This window comes from Saimiri boliviensis, chromosome 12, assembly GCF_048565385.1.
Source record: "Saimiri boliviensis isolate mSaiBol1 chromosome 12, mSaiBol1.pri, whole genome shotgun sequence".
In the NCBI taxonomy this organism is placed as follows: domain Eukaryota; kingdom Metazoa; phylum Chordata; class Mammalia; order Primates; family Cebidae; genus Saimiri; species Saimiri boliviensis.
The window spans coordinates 94653023-94671589 of NC_133460.1; the positions used below are offsets into that span (position 1 = coordinate 94653023).

The 18567-nt window shown below is 37.3% G+C and overlaps 1 protein-coding gene across 13 annotated transcripts in view; it reads left to right on the top strand.

The window, feature by feature from the left end:
* ADD3 (adducin 3) overlaps positions 1–18480 on the top strand; it is a 127264-nt gene extending 108784 nt beyond the window's left edge. For 12 of the 13 annotated variants that reach the window (XM_010333033.2, XM_010333044.2, XM_010333049.3 and 9 more), the window contains 12 exons: positions 1238–1389; positions 2289–2369; positions 3491–3640; positions 4091–4234; positions 4343–4441; positions 5536–5718; positions 7421–7678; positions 9156–9275; positions 9740–9826; positions 13396–13519; positions 15530–15625; positions 16244–18480. In XM_010333033.2, the coding sequence (XP_010331335.1) occupies positions 1238–1389; positions 2289–2369; positions 3491–3640; positions 4091–4234; positions 4343–4441; positions 5536–5718; positions 7421–7678; positions 9156–9275; positions 9740–9826; positions 13396–13519; positions 15530–15625; positions 16244–16536 (1787 nt within the window). In that variant the 3' untranslated portion in view covers positions 16537–18480. The remainder of the gene's footprint in view (positions 1–1237; positions 1390–2288; positions 2370–3490; positions 3641–4090; positions 4235–4342; positions 4442–5535; positions 5719–7420; positions 7679–9155; positions 9276–9739; positions 9827–13395; positions 13520–15529; positions 15626–16243) is intronic. The other variant, XM_010333053.3, reaches the window with a different exon arrangement.
* Positions 18481–18567: the final 87 nt, after the last annotated feature.

Sequence of the window (18567 nt, forward strand, 5' to 3'; positions counted from 1 at the left end):
TGACAGGGTGAGACCCTGTCTCTAAAAACAAAACAAATTTAAAAAGCAGACTGGGGCCCAGGCATGGTGGTGCTTATACCTGTAATCCCAGCACTTTGGGAGGCTGAGGTGGGTGGATCACCTGAGGTTGGGAGTTCAAGACCAGCCTGATCAACATGAAGAAACCCCATCTCTACTAAAAACAACAAAATTAGCCGGGCATGGTGGTGCATGCCTGTAATCCCAGCTACTCGGGTGGCCAAGGCCGGAGAATCACGTGAACCCGGGAGGTGGAGGTTGCAATGAGCCGAGATCACGCCATTGCACTCCAGCCTGGGCAACATAAGCAAAACTCCATCTCAAAAAACAACAAAAAAAAAAGCATGGGGGGAGGGGGCCGGCTGACAAATGGGGAGGAAGATCTGATCAGAACTAAAGACCAGGGAGTGAGCCATCAACACAGAAATAACAGCAGTAAGGGAGGCTTGAGAGTCTATAATGTTTTTGTAGGGAAAAGTAAAATGAGAAAGAACATAGTAGAGGACTGAGGTTTGGGAAAGAACCACAGTTGGGTGAAGGAACAGATGAACTTGTTAAAGGAGAAAAGCAGGTGGACAACGAACAAGAGATCCAGGATAGTATCACATGGGCCTCGAGAAGAGTTCTAGGAATGAGGCAGTGTACATAGTGTCAAGCTGTAAGAGATCAAAGAGAATGAAGACTGAGCAGAAGTTGAGCTTGGTATCAGTTAAACTTGGCAATTAGATCATTAGAGACCTTCAAGATTACTTCAAGAACTTCAATGGGACAGAACCCAAACTATTTGCATGTGTTATTTTCCATCTCAAATGCTTTTTGTGTTTGAATAAAAGTCAAAAGAGGTAATAGAAAAGTAGCTTTCTGTTGAGATCTTTTCATCATGAAACTAGCAATAATTTTAGTACTTAACACTTTTACCCTTGGAGATATATGGAACCACTTTTCCCCAGTGGTGTGAACCTTTGATATAGTCACTCCTTAGCAAGCGCTAGATGAAGCAACTTTTGCTAAGCAATCAAAGATAGCTGACACTTATTTTTACTCTCACTGTACCTCTCTGAAGGAGAATAAGCTAATAAAATACTGTGTGGGCTGATAAATTTCAGATCATTATATACAAGGCTGGGATACTCCCAGACGCAGGCTACTTCCTGGCAGCTAATTTCCAGGTAAGGGATTGCTTGACTTGAATCTCTCTCCACATTTTTTGCTCTTTCAGGTCTTGGCATGGTCACGCCTATCAATGACCTTCCTGGTGCAGATACATCCTCATATGTGAAGGGAGAAAAACTTACTCGCTGTAAACTTGCCAGCCTGTACAGACTTGTAGACTTGTTTGGATGGGCACACCTGGCAAATACCTATATCTCAGTGAGTTCAGCTTTCACTTCCTTTTTTAAAGAATTCCAACTAGAAGGCAATTATACTTTTCTTAACTTTACCTGGAAGTCCAGTTTGCAGACTTATTCTCTAAACCTAGTATGCTAGATCATAACCAAAGAGAGATTTAAACCTTATCCCCAAGGGGGCTACAGTTGCTCCCACCTTTCTTCTCCCCTTACTGTTTTATTCCTTTGATTCAGACCAGTTGTAGAATCTATCCAAGAAGAGATCTTTCTGGCAAAATTGTCCCTCCCATGTAATTATATGTGAGCATCAGTGGCTTTTAAAAGCATTTGAGGCAAGAAAGAGGAGATTAGAGAAGCTTCCTCCCCGGTCTTTATTTTTTAAATATATCCTTTCCATTCACCATCATATGTTCATTTTGCCACACTTTGAAAAAGATGCTATTTGGAAACAAAAGAGCATTAAAATATTGTATAATGGAAATAATATAGCTGCAGTCCACCAAGAATCTTTCTTCCTTTCCCCCTTCCATCTTTAATTCCTTCCTAGGAAGAGATCCTGTTCTCTTTCCTTTGCCCATTTTGCCTTAATTTCCAAGTTATAAATTAAGGTTATAATCATTACCACATTGGCTTGAATGCTATTGGCATTTATTTTTTATGAACATAGCTGACCCTAAATAACCTTAGAACCCCAAAATAACACTTTTACGTAAGTCCAGTAAAAAACCAATGTCAGAATGTTTTAGCAAGTACTTGAGGAAACTTTAGGCAAGTTTCCTGCTGTAGAACTTTAATTTTTGCTTTATTGGGTTTTTTTCCTCCAGGTCGCTTACAGTTATTTGTTGTAAATATATTTGTAGTCATGTTTCCACTGCAAAATATGAACCACTTCATAGTAATTCCTTGTTGTTTTTTTTCCAGGTAAGAATAAGTAAGGAGCAAGACCACATTATAATAATTCCCAGAGGACTATCTTTTTCTGAAGCTACAGCCTCCAATTTGGTATAATTTTTCATTCCGGTGTTACTTTTTCTGAGCTTTCTTTTGCTTTTCTGACAGTTCTTAGCTTTTAGCACAGGACAGAATATGGGAAGGTATGGATGGAAAAACATTTACAAGTGAACAGTGAAGGGAATTTGAACTATGTTGTTATTTTAAAGAAAAGCTTTGGAGAACAGCGTAATTGAAGAGACTAATAAATGAGTTGGTCTTATCAGTTATCTGTGTTTTGAAGGGAATCTTGATTTTTTTTTTTCCCACCCTATACACTCAGAAATTTGTCTTAAAAAAAACACACGGCTGGGTTCACACCTGTAATCCCATAACTTTGGGAGAGACTGAGGTGGGTGGATCTTTAGGTCAGGAGTTTGAGACCAGCCTGGCCAACATGGTGAAACCCCGTCTCTACTAAAGACACAAAAAATTAGCCGGGCCTGGTGGTGCACGCCTGTAATCCCAGCTACTCAGGAGGCTAAGGTAGGAGAATCACTTGAACCCGAGAGGCAGAGGTTGCAGTAAGCCGAGATCACGTCATTGCACTCCAGCCTGGGTGACAAGGTCCAAGACTCTGTCTCAAAAACAAAACAAAACAAAACCACCAAAACACACACAGACTATGTTCATAGCTAGATTTAAACGAAGTTCAGTTGGTGTGAGTATAGGATCTGACCTTCTTAGCATTTCATCTTTTCCATGACTACTACTAGCCATGTCATTAGCTTATGGAGCGAGCAACAGGAGCCACCTTGGTTCTGGGTGCTTGCTGCAATGTAAGCAAATAGAAGTTTTCTAGCCAATTCGATACATGTTGAGACCTCCGACTGAAGAGCTTAAGTTTCTCAGTTTCTTGGAAACTGTACTTGCTGAGTACTAAGTTTTGTTGCAGACTACCTATTTTATAAAGTCTTATGGGAACAAAGCTATACCTGTTAACTTACAGGTTGTTTATGGTTGCTTTTGTACCCCACCTGCAGAGTTGAATAATTGCAGCAGAGGCCCACAGAGTCCAAAATATTTACTATCTGGCCTTTTACAAAAAAAGTTTGCAACCCCCGGTTTAGCTTGTAAAACACAAATTTTGATACATATGCACCAGTTAAATATGTCTTTCTGATTTCTTCCAGGTGAAAGTCAATATAATAGGAGAAGTGGTTGACCAGGGAAGTACCAATTTGAAAATTGACCATACAGGATTTAGTCCCCATGCTGCGATCTATTCAACACGTCCTGATGTTAAGTGTGTGATACACATCCATACCCTTGCAACAGCAGCTGTAAGTTAATGCAAGGCCAAAACTGGCAGTGCCTCTGGAAGATGTATTATTTTGTGGCTTTTTTAACAGGGTGCTTTACTATCTGCTTTTCAGAATCATATTTGAAATAATAATTCTGCATACCCAGAAAGTGAAAGGCCCTAGGGACTAAATGCTACCATTCTAGGAAACAGCTGGAGAAATAGCATTTGGATTTTAATCAGTTTGAAAATTAGGCCATTGAGTTTTTTGGAGCAAAGGTTTTTTCGTAATATTTGACATACCATTTAAGTTGAACTGTATTCCTTAAGTCCTTTTTTAGTGTGTGGAAGAAACGTAGTGGGAGGTGGGCTGCAGTGGTGAACACAGTCAATAGGCCAGTGCTTTTCTCAGCTGACCAAACAATCAGGTTCCTATGAAAATGTATTTAGTAACCAAATGTGTTATCTTGGTGTGGGCCAAACCAAATAGGTATCCTCCATGAAATGTGGGATCCTTCCAATTTCTCAAGAATCTCTTATTCTGGGAGATGTTGCCTATTATGACTACCAAGGGTCACTGGATGAACAGGAAGAGAGAATTCAACTGCAGAAAGTTCTGGGGCCAAGTTGTAAGGTATGTAGAGTTTGTCTAAGGAGCTATTTTCGTTGCTGCTGCTGTTGATGAAAACAGTGTGAGCTATGCCAGTTATTTAAAGTGATTGCTGTGGGCATTCTATTTTAGGTGCTGGTACTCAGGAATCACGGTGTGGTTGCACTTGGAGAAACAGTAGAGGAGGCTTTTCATTATGTTTTTGGTGTGCAGCTAGCCTGTGAGATTCAGGTAGGAAACATTCCCCTTCTTTAATTACTTTGTTATTTGCTCATTTAGCTGAATTTTGTATAAACTTATTTCCAAATACCTATTAGTGGCTTTTTACCTTTTAAGAAAAGTTGTGCTCTACTTAAGTAGAGAAGGTTCTCAACTCCGTTATCTCTTGAATTGAAAATAGGAGGAAAGAAAATTAAAATTTTCTCACACACAATCTGAGGGCCGCGAAAACATCAAGTTCCCTACAATCCTGCTTTTTAAGATAGTATAATTGCATGTTTCTCTGTTTTCACCCTCTAGTGTTGGTGCTAATTAAGAAAAACAGCTGCAAATCAAGAATCGAATGTGTTGTGGTCACTTTTGTAAAAAGTTTGGCTAGGGCCAGAAGTTTCTTAAAATTGCAGTTTTCAGCAATTCCACAGTCTCTTATGATGAGAGGTTGGATATTAACTACTTTTTTTTTAAATCAGAGATGGTGAATTTATGTAAAGTCCCTAATTTTCTCTTAAAGCAGATTGTCATGAAGCAAATGGTAGTGATCTTAATTTATTGGAAGGGGCACAAGAAAGAAAACGAAAACCAAAACCAAAACCTTTTTCTATCAACATTAACTTATCCTAAAAATCCACTTCTTTTTTGCTTTAGTGGTCTCTCCTGCTCTTCTCAAATGGGGCTATGAAAAGCTTAATTTAATTCAGATAATGAGCTGATGGCTTCTGCCTAAATATCTTCAAATTCAAAGTATGGTGTTTTTGTATTCCCTTAAAATTATAACTTTTAACAAAAGTATTAACTGGATAACCCTGGGAAAACTTCAAGAAAAGAAATTTAAAATTTGGCAGGAGAATTCAGTTGCTTTTAAGAGGTATGGCTCTAAATGTGTTTTCCACTGGGGAGGATCAGAGTCTTGGAAGGTTTCTTTTTCAGATAGGTAGAAAAGATAATTCAGCTGTCTGCTGGCACAAGAGCGTCATCTTGTCTTTGTTGTTAGTAGCCTGAGCAAATATTAAAGATATTTGCCAAACTGTGCCTTTTTGTAAGTAAAATAAATACTCATTATCATCTTTGTAATTTTGTATCTCTCTATATTTTCCCATTGATTACAGGTGCAGGCCCTGGCAGGGGCGGGTGGAGTAGACAATCTCAGTGTACTGGACTTTCAGAAGTATAAAGCTTTCACTCACACTGTAGCAGTATCTGGTGGAGGAGGTGTGAATATGGGTTCACATCAAAAATGGAAGGTTGGCGAAATTGAGTTTGAAGGGCTTATGAGGACTCTGGACAACTTGGTAGGTTGCAAAATTGAACTAAAACTTGGATTTAATGTCTTCAGATTCAAGAGCAGATGCTTACATTTCATTTTGGTTGTAGAACGTGCTCTGTACTCCTCCAGAAGCCGAGTTTGGCCCTAGGAAAGCGTTTCAGGGTGATTTAACCACACCCTTGAGAATCAAACAGAACTTACAAATGCCTTTTTTTGTGTGTTTTTTTTTTTTAAGATTAGAATATATTGTTTTAACTATAGTCACCATAGTACAGTGTATCTCTTGAAGTTTTTCCTCCTGTCTAACTGAAATTTGTATCGTTTGATCAACATCTCTCCGCCCCCACCTCATAGTAACCACTATTCTCTGATTTTATGAATTTAAATTTTTTTTTTTTTTGAGGGAAGGTCTTACTTGGAGGGCAGTGACACAATCACGGCTCATTTATAGCCTCAACCTGCTGGTCTCAAACCATTCTTCCACCTCAGCCTCCTGTGTAGTTGGGACCATAGGTGTGTGCCACCATACCTGGCTTTTTTTTTTTTTTTTTTTTTTCCCACTTTTTGTAGAGATACGGTTTCTCCATGTTGCCCAGGCCGGTCTTGAACTCCTATGCTCAAACAACCTTTCCATGCAGCCTCCCAAAGTGCTGGGATTGCTGGCGTGAGCTGCCATGCCCAACAGGTTCAACTTTTTAAGATTCTGTATATAAGTGAGATCATGTAGTAGTTGTCTTTCTGTGCCTAGTTTATTTCATTTAACATAATGTCCGCTAGGTTTATCCATGTTGTCACATTTGACAGAATTTCTTTTTTAAGGCTGAATAGTATTCTATTATGTTTTATATATACCACATTTTAATCCTATCCATCGATGGACATTTGGGATGATTCTATATCTTGGCTATTGTGAATAATGGGTGCAGCTAACAAGAGAGTGCAGATAAGAAGACTGCTGGATCATAGGGTAGTTTTATTTTTACTTGTATGAGGAACCTCCATACTGTTTTCCATAATGGCTATACTAATTTACATTGCCACCAACAGTGCACAAAGGTTCCCTTTCTTCTTACATTGTCTCTAACACTTGTTATCTTTCAATTTTTGATACAGTAATTCTAACAGGACATGATATCTCATTGTGATTTAATTTGCATTTTCTTGATTAGTGATGTTGAGCATTTTAAAATATATTCATTGGCCAATTTGTATGTCATCTTTTGAAAATGTTTATTCAGATCCTTTGCCCATTTTTTAATTGGGTTCTTTTCTTGCTGTTTTTTGAGTTCCTTATATATTTTGGATAGTAACTCCTTATCTGCTGTATGGTTTAGCAAATGTTACCTTAGATTTTACCCTCTTCTGTGAAAGCTCGGAAGGCAGACTGCCTTCAGACTCAGGAACAAAGACTTAAATGGGCAGTGAGATTTGCTTCCCAAAAACAGTTTTATAGGTAGAAAAGCAGTAATGGTCAGCAATTTAGAACTGTTCCTTTGTCGGGAACAGTTGTGTGAATGGAAATTGCAATATCAACTGTAATCAGCTTTAACTAGATCTTGCGCAGTTTCAGCTCTAGTTACATGAAAATTACGTAGCATTTGGAAAGATGCTTTTTCCTTTGTTTTTCAACAATGGGGTCTTTTAAATCATTTGTATAAGGAATTAGGATCCCAGTACTGTTGTTGATACAAGTTTGATGCTTCAAATGTGGTTTTTCCCTCCCTTAGGGGTATAGAACAGGCTATGCTTACAGACATCCTCTCATTCGAGAGAAGCCTAGGCACAAGAGTGATGTGGAAATCCCAGCAACTGTGACTGCTTTTTCCTTTGAAGACGACACAGTGCCACTCTCTCCTCTCAAATACATGGCACAGAGGCAACAGCGTGAAAAAACAAGATGGCTGAACTCGCCAAATACTTACATGAAAGTGAATGTGCCTGAGGAGTCTCGGAATGGAGAAACCAGTCCCCGAACCAAAATCACGGTGTGCCAGTAATTTATGTAGTTTGCCTTTACTAAGATGTTTTGCCTAGTTACTTAGGAATTGAATGTTAGATATTGAAAATATTTGGAAAGTAAAATGATATTTAAAAATTACTACTGTGACTTACCAGGTTTTAACTTTGCACAAGGCACTGTTTTAAGTGCTGTACATGAATTAACCTCATTTGCTTCTCCTAATATGAATGATGCTGTTTTTCTATTTTATAGATGAGAAAACCAAGGCAAGAAGGGTTAATTAATCATGTTTTAATGGTAAACTGAGGATCTGCATGCAGACAGTCTGACTCTTGAGCCCAGTTCTTGCCCACTACAGGATACTGCTTTGTAGTTACTGTTGCACCAATGAATTAAAACTGTTAATTTATCGACAGCTAATTGAACCAAAGCTGCATGAATCATTGCACATAGCTACCCTTAGGCAAGATTTTGTAGGTAGAGAAATGGGTTATTTTATCTTTTTCAGAGTTTTGCTTTAGATTTGGTTTGATTTGGTTTTGGAGTGCATACCACCAAACATTCTTTAGATCAAGCTTGTCCAGTCCACAGCCCAGTATGGCTTTGGATGCAGCTCAATACAAATTTTAAACTTTATTAAAACGTTATGAGAATTTTTTGTGATTTTTTTTTTAAATTTATCGGCTATTGTTAGTATGTTAGTATATTTTATATGTAGACCAAGACAATTCTTCCAGTGTGGCCCAGGGAGGCCAAAAGATTGGATATCATTGCTCTAGATATTCAAGATTAGTTCATCTTATATAAACAAATGGCATTCAATACAAAAATACCTAGGCATCAAAATGTCTTTTCTGTAGTCTAAGATTTCTTGTTTCTCAGAATTCATTTTGTTGACAGAGATTGTTGGTCAGCCATCATTAATCTTTATGAGATTAGGTTTCTTTAAGGAGTATAATATGGGGTAAATGAGAAGAATTACATAAGCTCCTTCCAACCCCATGATTCTATTTTGCTATTATATACCAGATTATCCCCATTATAAAATGCTGATTAGGGCTTGGCCTTTTCTGTCTGCAAAAAATAAAAAATGAAGTATGATAATCTTAAGATAATTGTTAAGGGTTGTTGTTGTTGTTGTTGTTTTGGTGACTTCTGTCTTTAGTGCAGAAGACAGAACCCTAAATGTGAGTGAATGTGAGATCATGCTCTCTGAACCTAAAGTAGTTTCAGCCTTATATTTTCACTTGACAGAAGGAGAAAGTTTAATTAGCAGTGTAATTGAATATTTGTGTGAATCGTAATGGCATTTATTTTTTAAGTGAATGCTGATTGTGAGCCTTTTCTAACTAGTATGCGATGAAACTAATTCACCACTACAGTATTGCTTAGTGAAATTCTTTAAACATTAGCAGTGCCCCTCTTGAGACCGTAGTCATCTAGCAATCTACTAATATTTCCTTAACACAAAGTTTCATTTTAGAAAATTTTTGCTTTCTTAGTGGATGAAAGCGGAGGACTCGTCTAAAGTTAGTGGAGGAACACCTATCAAAATTGAAGATCCAAATCAGTTTGTTCCTTTAAACACAAACCCGAATGAGGTACTAGAAAAGAGAAATAAGGTAAGACATGGTCTTCTGTAGCCAGGGGGAACATTTTGTTTTATGTTTAAATCACCAGTGATTGAATCTGGTTAATGCCAAACTTAGAAGTTTGAATACAGAAGAATTTGGAATTTAATTCAGTATGATTTTAACTTATATTGAATGCCTCCAGGTCTGTGCTAGTAATTGGTGAACAGGCTACATGGGGAAGATGTATTAAACATATTTCTGCCTTAGAACCCTCCTATTAGGGGAAAATGCATTCTCTAACAACCTAAGACAAAAGGAAGTGACGTGCCAAAAAGAGTGAAGGAGACTAATTTGAGTTGTTAGGATGATTAAAAGAAGTCTTTATGGAAGTGGGAATTGAAGAGGCTCTCACTCTGGAATGGTCAAAGAGTAAGCTTTTATGAAAAGATAAAGCAAAGGTCATCTGCATAGTTGCCCTCAAGAACTTTTTATTGAATTGTTTTTCAATTCAGATTCGGGAACAAAATCGATATGATTTGAAAACAGCAGGACCACAGTCTCAGTTGCTTGCTGGAATTGTTGTGGATAAGCCACCTCCTGTAAGTTTATAAAGCAATATGATCTTTGTTTTTGATCTACCATGTTAATTTCATTGCTTTTTAAATATGAATATTTTGTTAATATAAGCACAAGTTAAAAAGTCAACCCACAAGACTTAAAATGCCACCCACAATTCCCAGTTTCCAGGTGCAGCAATTTCCTGTTCTTTTCATTGCTTCTAATATTTACCTTGATGTTTCTAGTTAGTTAAGATGCGGTCTCACTGTGTTGCCCTGGATAGTCATGAACATCTGGCCTCAAGTGATCCTCCAGCCTTGACCTTCTGAAGTATTGGGATTACAGGTGTAAACCACTGCTCCTGGTCCTACTCTGATGTTTCTGAAGAGCATATTCTGCTTTTTCTTGATCTGTCAGTTTTAGACCTTGACTATTTTTCATCAAATCTATGTCATCCATTATAAGAAGTACCATTATCTTACATGTCACTAAAAGAGAAAAAAACACTGCCAATTATAATTGTAGAAGCCATAAGGTGATTCCCAGTTTCAGAGATGGAAAATGTTCATCTTAGAATTAATGAAATATTTTTGAAAGATGGGGATTTAGCCTTTTTATACAATGCTTCCCTGGTCTCTCTCCCCATTCTCCCAGTAAGGGTACATCACAGCTGGTTTTGTTTTTTTGTTAAATCAGCTTTCACTATTTATATTACTGCATATTTGCTGCTGAGCCAGGTAGTATTTCCTTTCTTACATAACTTACCCCTCCCTACCCTCACCTTGCCTCTTTTTCATTGGCTTATTATTTGGGGTACATTGGCTTAGTTCTTCTCAAACTTCTTAACAAAATTACAAAGTCCTGGCCAGGCATGGTGGCTCACATCTGTTATCCTAGCACTTTGGGAGGCCAAGGCAAGTAGATCATGAGGTCAAGAGATTGAGACCATCCTGGCCAACATGGTGAAACCCTATTTCTACTGAAAATACAAAAATTAGCTGGGCGTGGTGGCACACACCTGTAGTCCTAGCTACTTGGGAGGCTGAGGCAGGAGAATCACATAAATCCTAGAGGAAGAGAGTTTGCAGTGAACCGAGATCATGCCATTGCACTCCAGCCTGGTGACAGAGTGAGACTCCTTCTCAAAAAAATAAAAAATAAAGTCCGTCCTAATATTATTTTCCATAGGGTCAAAGGCAACAGGTAATCTCTGTTCCAAGCCACCCATGTCTCCCCCCACCCCCCATCATTCTGATCCAAATCTAAATTGGTTGTTCTCAGGCCAGCTGTGCAGGTTCATCTGGAGGATTCCTGTGCTGCTCATCTACATTGTACTCCGTTTCCTGTATCTTCTGTCTTCTGCTTTCTTGAATTCTTCTGTTACCGTAGAACACACCCTCTAATAGCTTTCTGAGAAAAGGATACATAGGAGGTAACAGTCTGAAATGCCTTTATTATACCTTCAAATGTACATATAATGGATATAGAGTAGTTTGGAAATTATTTTTTTCTGAAATATGAAAAACATCATTCTATTGTCCCCTGTTTTATTGTTGAAGTTAGGAAGGCATTGGGATTCCTCAACCTTTGTTTAGGACTTTTTTTTTTTTTTTTTTTTTTGCTTTGAAACATTTCTACATCCCTGCTGTTCTGAAATTTTATGATTGTGTGCTTCATAGATCTCTTTTTAGTCTTTTTTCTAAGTAATTCTTAAGCCTTTTCAGTCTACAGAGTCATATCCTTTAGTTCTGGTAGTTATTTTTTTGTTTGGTTTTTTTTTAAGTGTTTCTTCAAGAGTTTTCTTACCATTTCTTTCTCTGTCAGTTTATCCTGTTAGTTTGGATGTTGGGCCTCTTTGAGCCTCTGATTTTTTTTCTTTTCTTTCCTACTTACCATCTCTTTATCTTTGCATCCTACTTTCTGGGAGACCTTCCTGATGTTTTCTAACCCTCTTAATTTTTTATTTTGATGTTAATTTTTTTTTATTTTTAAGAGTTCTTTTTCTCTGAATGTTCATTTTTAATAACATCCTGGCCTTTTTTTATAGATACACTTTCTCTTATTGCTCTAAGGGTATCAATTTTAAGTTTTCTTTATTTGCCTTTGTTGTCTTTGTCTATTCTGAGTTTATATGTCTGTTTATATGGAATAATGAGACATGAAAGCCTCTCAGAAGCTCTGGGTATATACAGAGTTAGGGGATTGGTGGGCTTCATTGTAGGGTGATTGGATGTGGACCAGGTTGTTTCTCTGGGAAATCCCCAGACATTCCTCTCTCTAATTCTTTTATTTGGGACTATTTAGTTTATCTGGAAAAGAACTCTCCAGTCTGTCAGTTTCCAAGCATCATTCTAGGAGCCCGCAGCTGTATTTCGTATCCCTTAGTTAGTTTTTCTAAAGAATAATCCTCTGATCTTCTGCAGAGACGAGAGAGAGGGAAATGCTTGGCTCTGGAATAGGGAAGGGAACCTGGGAATCTGTCTCTTATTCAGACTTTTAACTTGTTCCTATATTCTCACCTTTTCCTCACCACCACCTTTGGTGGTACCTGTTGATTCTGGTTTCTGGGCTTTACCAGACCTCTTCAGGGCAAACAAGCATGCTTCTCATTTGCATCCTTTTTTTCAAGATGGAGGCTTCAACTTTCTCAGCTCTGCTACCTGCTGTTCCACGTGCATTCTATCTTCCAAAAATGTGTTAACATTTCTCATCCTTTGTTGTCTCCTCTCACATTCTTTTGTCCGTAAGAGTTTTTTTCAAATTATTATTCCTTTACTATCATTTTAATGGTGTTTGGGGAGGTATAAAAAATAAATTGATGGCTTCTATATACCAGGTGCAACTGAAATTCTATTATTTCCTTTCCTAGAGAAAACAATTACAAGCTTATTTTCATAACAGATTTAAAGAACTGCTTTTGGTACAGTTTCATTTCTGTAAGCCTTTTTTACAAAGCTCTTTGAAATGAAGCAGTTCTTGTTTTTTTCAAGATGGCTTTTGTTATGTGAAGCTTTTAGAATTTGGCATAATGGTTTTTTTAAAAATTATTAAGATGTGGCTGGGCGCGGTGGCTCACGCCTGTAATCCCAGCACTTTGGGAGGCCGAGGCAGGCAGATCACCTGAGGTCTGGAGTTTGAGACCAGCCTGGCCAACATGGTAAAACCCTGTCTCTAGTAAAAAATACAAAATTAGCTGGGTATGGTGGCAGATGCCTGTAATCCCAGCTACTCAGGAGGCTGAGACAGGAGAATCACTTGAACCCAGGAGGCAGAGGTTGCAGTGAGCTGAGATCCCGCCATTGCATTCCAGCAGCCTAGGCAACAAGAGCAAAACTTCGTCTCAAAAAAAAAAAAAATTATTAAAATGTACTTATATAGGCTTATTGAGGAAACATCACTGCAATTTTAGTCCATTGGACCAGTAGTTTAAGAGCATTAATCTTAGAAGAGCGTTTTAAACAAAGCATGTTACCTTGTTATTTCTTATGATTGTTGTGAAGTAAGCCTTCACAAACATCATATGTGCATTTGTGTGTATTTAGATGGATGAATAGATAGATATATAAGTAAAACTCTGATAATGAATTGATTTTTATTTTTTCTTTGTAAGACTATGCATTTTGAAGATGATGACCAAGGCCCACCAGGTCCTCCTAACCCGTTTAGTCATCTCACAGAAGGAGAACTTGAAGAGTATAAGAAGACAATCGAACGTAAACAACAAGGCCTAGAAGGTTAGTTCATTTTTAGATTCAGCCTAGGGTAAGCCACACTGATAACAATGAAGTGCCTCATGTTGGATGATAGAAAGCAGTCAGTGTGGCCGGGGGCGGTGGCTCACACCTGTAATCCTAGCACTTTGGGAGGCTGAGGCAGGTGGATTGCTTGAGGTCAGGAGTTTGAGACCAGCCTGGCCAACAGGGTGAAACCCCGTCTCTATTAAGAATACAAAAATTAGCCAGATGTGGTGGCACACACCTGTATTCCTACCTACTCAGGAGGCTGAGGCAGGAGAATCACTTGAAGCCGGGAGGCACAGATTGCAGTGAGCTGAGATCGTGCCACTGCACTCCAGCCTGGGCAACAGAAAGAAACTGTCTCAAAAAAGAAAAAAGAAAAAGAAAACAATCTGAATGCTACCATTTTATAATAAAATCGTCTGGAAAGTGAGATTCCCAGATGAGTAAAGAATTACTAGCCAAAGTAGATGTAGATATGTTAATAGATTTAAACATTTCATAAGTACGTGATTTTTTAAAAACTCTCTTAAATAATTATAGAGTCACAAGTATGTAGTTTTGATGCTTTGTGAAATTTCTGTTTCTGGGTGTCTCAAGATGCCAACATTGTCACTTCAAAGTCAAAATTTAAAACAAACTGCTAACATTTTGATGCAACTTCCCTTAAGCACATGGACACTCTAGTATAGGCGTCCCCAAACTTTTTACACAGGGGACCAGTTCACTGTCCCTCAGATTGTTGGAGGGCCACCACATACTGTGCTTCTCTCACTGACCACCAGTGAAAGAGGTGCCCCTTTCTGAAGTGCGGCGGGGGGCCGGATAAATGGCCTCAGGGGGCCGCATGCGGCCGCGGGCAGGCCGTAGTTTGAGGACACCTGCTCTAGTAGGTTGAGTTTTCTGGCTTCAGAAACCTTAGTAAGCAGATTGTTAGGATTATGTTTAAGACTTGTTAATGAAAACATCTTAAGCAATTGACTGCTAGCTCCCTTTTTCTCTAGAATGAGAGAGTCTTCCTAGCAGAGGTTCTTTATCTTGATTCTTTGGATAAGCTTCAGGCAGTCCATTTCCACCTGAAAAATACATGCTTAATTGTGTAAGATACACATTTGGAGAAGGCAGGGTTTAGGGTCAGGGACAAGAAGCATGTGGCCCAAAAAGAGGGTAGGAGCCTCTGCTTTAGAGTATCCAAAACATAGAGTTGAAATGTTGATGCAAAGCAAAACAGTTAATGAAATGTTTGTCCATGTTACATATCATGTAGGAAGAGCTAATGACATTGATCATCCAAGGAATAGTTTTCTGTGTCTTTGTCACAAAAGGGAGTCATCCTGACTCATGAATATAATTATACTAAATATTCTAAGTGGTGTTATTGAATTTATTTATTCTAACATAAAGTTGGGAGCTTTCTCTGTTTTTTTATATTTTTTAAAATGTCCCCCTTTAATCTCTTGTTTTTTTGAAAGCCTAAAGATGCCAGGTAACAAATATTGCACTCCAGAATCATCACCATTTTTATATAACTTTATAAATAGTTTCTTCTACATTTATTATGACCGTATGAATTAGCTCAGTATCATTGCTCTGATAGAAATAACTGATTGAATATTGTTCAAAAATTACGCGCAGCATTCTGCCTCATTAATGTAGCACCGTTGATGAGGCTTCATAATTCTTTTCATCTGGCCGTGCAGTACATTTTGGTTTCCTAATGCTAGCAAAAGCTACATGCAACATATCGTTTGCCTGCACTGCCAGTAGCTGTGATCCTTTGTAACCCTATATATAAAGTAACTATTAGCAGCCAGAAATGTTAACACATTAACCTCCTCTTACTGTATAATTACGGATGTATGGGATAACTGTTAGCATGCTCAGCTCACTGCTGAAGAATTTATCATCTCTGTGTATGCAAGCATTTGATAGATGCGCTAACCTCTCTAAAATCGTATGCTGCTTGTTTTGTTTTGCATGGCTTTTAACCAAACTCTTATCCAACAGATGCTGAGCAGGAATTACTCTCAGATGACGCTTCATCTGTTTCACAAATTCAGTCTCAAACTCAGTCACCGCAAAATGTCCCTGAAAAATTAGAAGGTACTCAATGTAATTCCCTATATAGCATTCACTGAGTTAGTCTTGAATCTGCCCCTCTGTGATTTGTTTTCATATGAGAAAGTTGAACACCTCATCACAGTAAGTTTTCCATAGATTTTACTTAAATCTCCCAATAATTACATATTTTATATAATTAAAAATGGAGCACTACTTTTGTTCAGCGTTTATATTCATTTACCTTAATCTGAATTTTTGGCAACCCATAGTTCTTAAGAATTTGTGAAATTAAAATAAACATCTCTCAGTTAGCACCATGAAATCTTTTTCAGTATTGATTGCCAAATGATCCCAAAATTGAAGAAGAATATGTTGTCTTACTCATTTATGCTGACTTGATTTATAATGAAACTGTCATTTCATCAAACTGAGATTACATAGCTTTTGCTCTTTGGTTTAACAACTTTGTTCCTTTCCCCTTTATATCATTAAAGAAAATTAGCTTCATGCTATTGTATCACAGTGTATTAAAATAATGATCTGTCTTCATTAGAAATAAAGTAATACCTTATTACATTGCTAAAACATTTCAGTTTTGTAAAGTAAAGCAAAAATGTTAAGTATGTAAAATAACCCCTCAAAAACCCTCACCTTTTGTAGAAAACCATGAGCTGTTTTCCAAGAGCTTCATCTCCATGGAAGTGCCTGTCATGGTAGTAAATGGCAAAGATGATATGCATGATGTTGAAGATGAGCTTGCTAAGCGAGTGAGTAGGTTAACTACAAGTACAACCATAGAAAACATCGAGATTACCATTAAGTCTCCAGAGAAAATTGAAGAAGTCCTGTCACCTGAAGGCTCACCTTCAAAATCACCATCCAAGAAAAAGAAGAAATTCCGCACTCCTTCTTTTCTGAAAAAGAACAAAAAAAAGGAGAAAGTTGAGGCCTAAATAAAGTCTTTCTATCATTACTATTATAACAATGTGACATTGCACATTTAATTACCACATTTAAGTTGATCATTAATACACAATGGTAGATCAGATTGGGGGATGTAACAAACTGGACCTTTAAGAACTGGAAAGAGGTTTTACAAGAACAAAACTTTCAGATTCATCTCTCATTTTATATGTCCAAAAATGGCTTTGAATTTTAAGCAGTTACTAGTTTTAATTAGCTCTGCCCTCATAAAGTGTTATTATAATTCACCGTAACCAGTTATCTGTCTGAATTACTTCAGGCCTTCTCCATAATATCTGTTAGAAAGAAATTGCCAATGAGCAAGTGAGAATTTTTATTTCTCAATTTCTGCTTCACTTGGTAATCAGATTATAATTTTTTATCATTATTGACTATATTTTTGGGGTCCCCATTGTTTCAATGGGCATTAACAGAATGCTTTAAAACTTCTAAGACAAGAGTCTATAGCATTAGTATACACTGGCACATAATTTTTTAAAAAGTTTTAAGAAAAGAGTCATTTGGAATTTTATTCACAGTATAAAATTTCCTCACCTGGAGTAACTTTGTTTGCCAAAAAAAGGTTGTTTTAATAAACTATAATTTTTGAAAACTTCCTTTTTTTATTAGTTTAGAAAGCCCCTTATTTTTCAACAAAGGGGATTTTATACACATAACATGGGTTATTTAGTTTAACTCTGGCAAAAAACAATTTTTGTATGTTGATGTTTGTATACCATTCAGTATAAAAGTGTCCTAAGCATATTAGCCAATCTTTTCACAGTAGAGCATACTTAAGACTGCTTGGTACTGAGCATACTTAGATATAATTAATGAATCCAGAGACTTGGTGTCAAAAGGGGATCAGAGCATATAAAGGTACATCTAGATTCATATTTGAATCTTACACTGTATTTTTATCTTAGTATTGCTAATGAATAAAGAAAAGTCTCATAAGGTAGCCAAATGAAAAAGAATGAAAGGGAAAGTGAAAAGTTAAGGGAACAAAACATGGGATGTGAAAAAAAGAATTCTAGTTTGATAGTGACTCATATTCACAGTAGGCTACAAAGTATGTTTGTTGGAAACATGTCCCAAATCCGTAAAATTCTGCTTTTCTGCCAAAAGTAATGTCTTTCTTGGTTAATATTTGAGTTTTAAAAAGGTCAACTCTTTCTAACCTTGTGTATCTTTAGAGGGCAGCACTAGAAGAAATCAGCAGGTCTAATCCCACCAGGAAGAAAACTACCACTTCTTGATTTTTATAGATTTTTAAAAAAATCTTTTCAGTTAACTTTCTTTTTAATGTAAATACAAATTTAAACCTAGGCTTAAGGTAGGCTTTTCCCCTTTCACCCAAGTGATGTCACAAATCGATCCAAAATCAATGATCCAGAATGATCCATGGGTAAAAATAACCCAAAGTGTTTCTTGAGGGTGAGTTGGCATGCAAAAAATTACATTGATTACAGTGTGTTTTGGAGCTGGTTCTGTTTGACTGTGTGCATATGATAATGCAGAGTTGAGCCAGAGCCTGGAAATGTCATTCTAGATCTCACTAACTACTGGACTCAGTGTTTTAATCTCTTGGTGGAAATTTTCAGTTGCTTCACTCTGTATTGGAGGGTTTTTTTGTTCTACATCATTTATGTTGTATTACAATGTATGTAGAAACAGTAACCTGTGAACTATGCTTTTCCATAACTTTAAAAATATATATATATCTAAATGAATGCAATGTGCATAAATATTTTTTAAACACAACAGTGAACTATTGCACCTTTTGCTAATGCCTCTATTTACTTGCTTTGGCATAAAGAATGAGCCAATGAACCTCTGTGTCCTGTGGAGAAATGTATAAATGTTATCTGATATTGCTCTTAGATGTAATGCTAATTAATGTTAAATCACAAATAAACAGTATTTTAAATATATGGACTTGGTATTATGAAGTTTCCATTACGGTTGGTTACTTAGCCTATTTGTGCCTCAGTCTCCCGAGTAGCTGGGACTACAGGCGC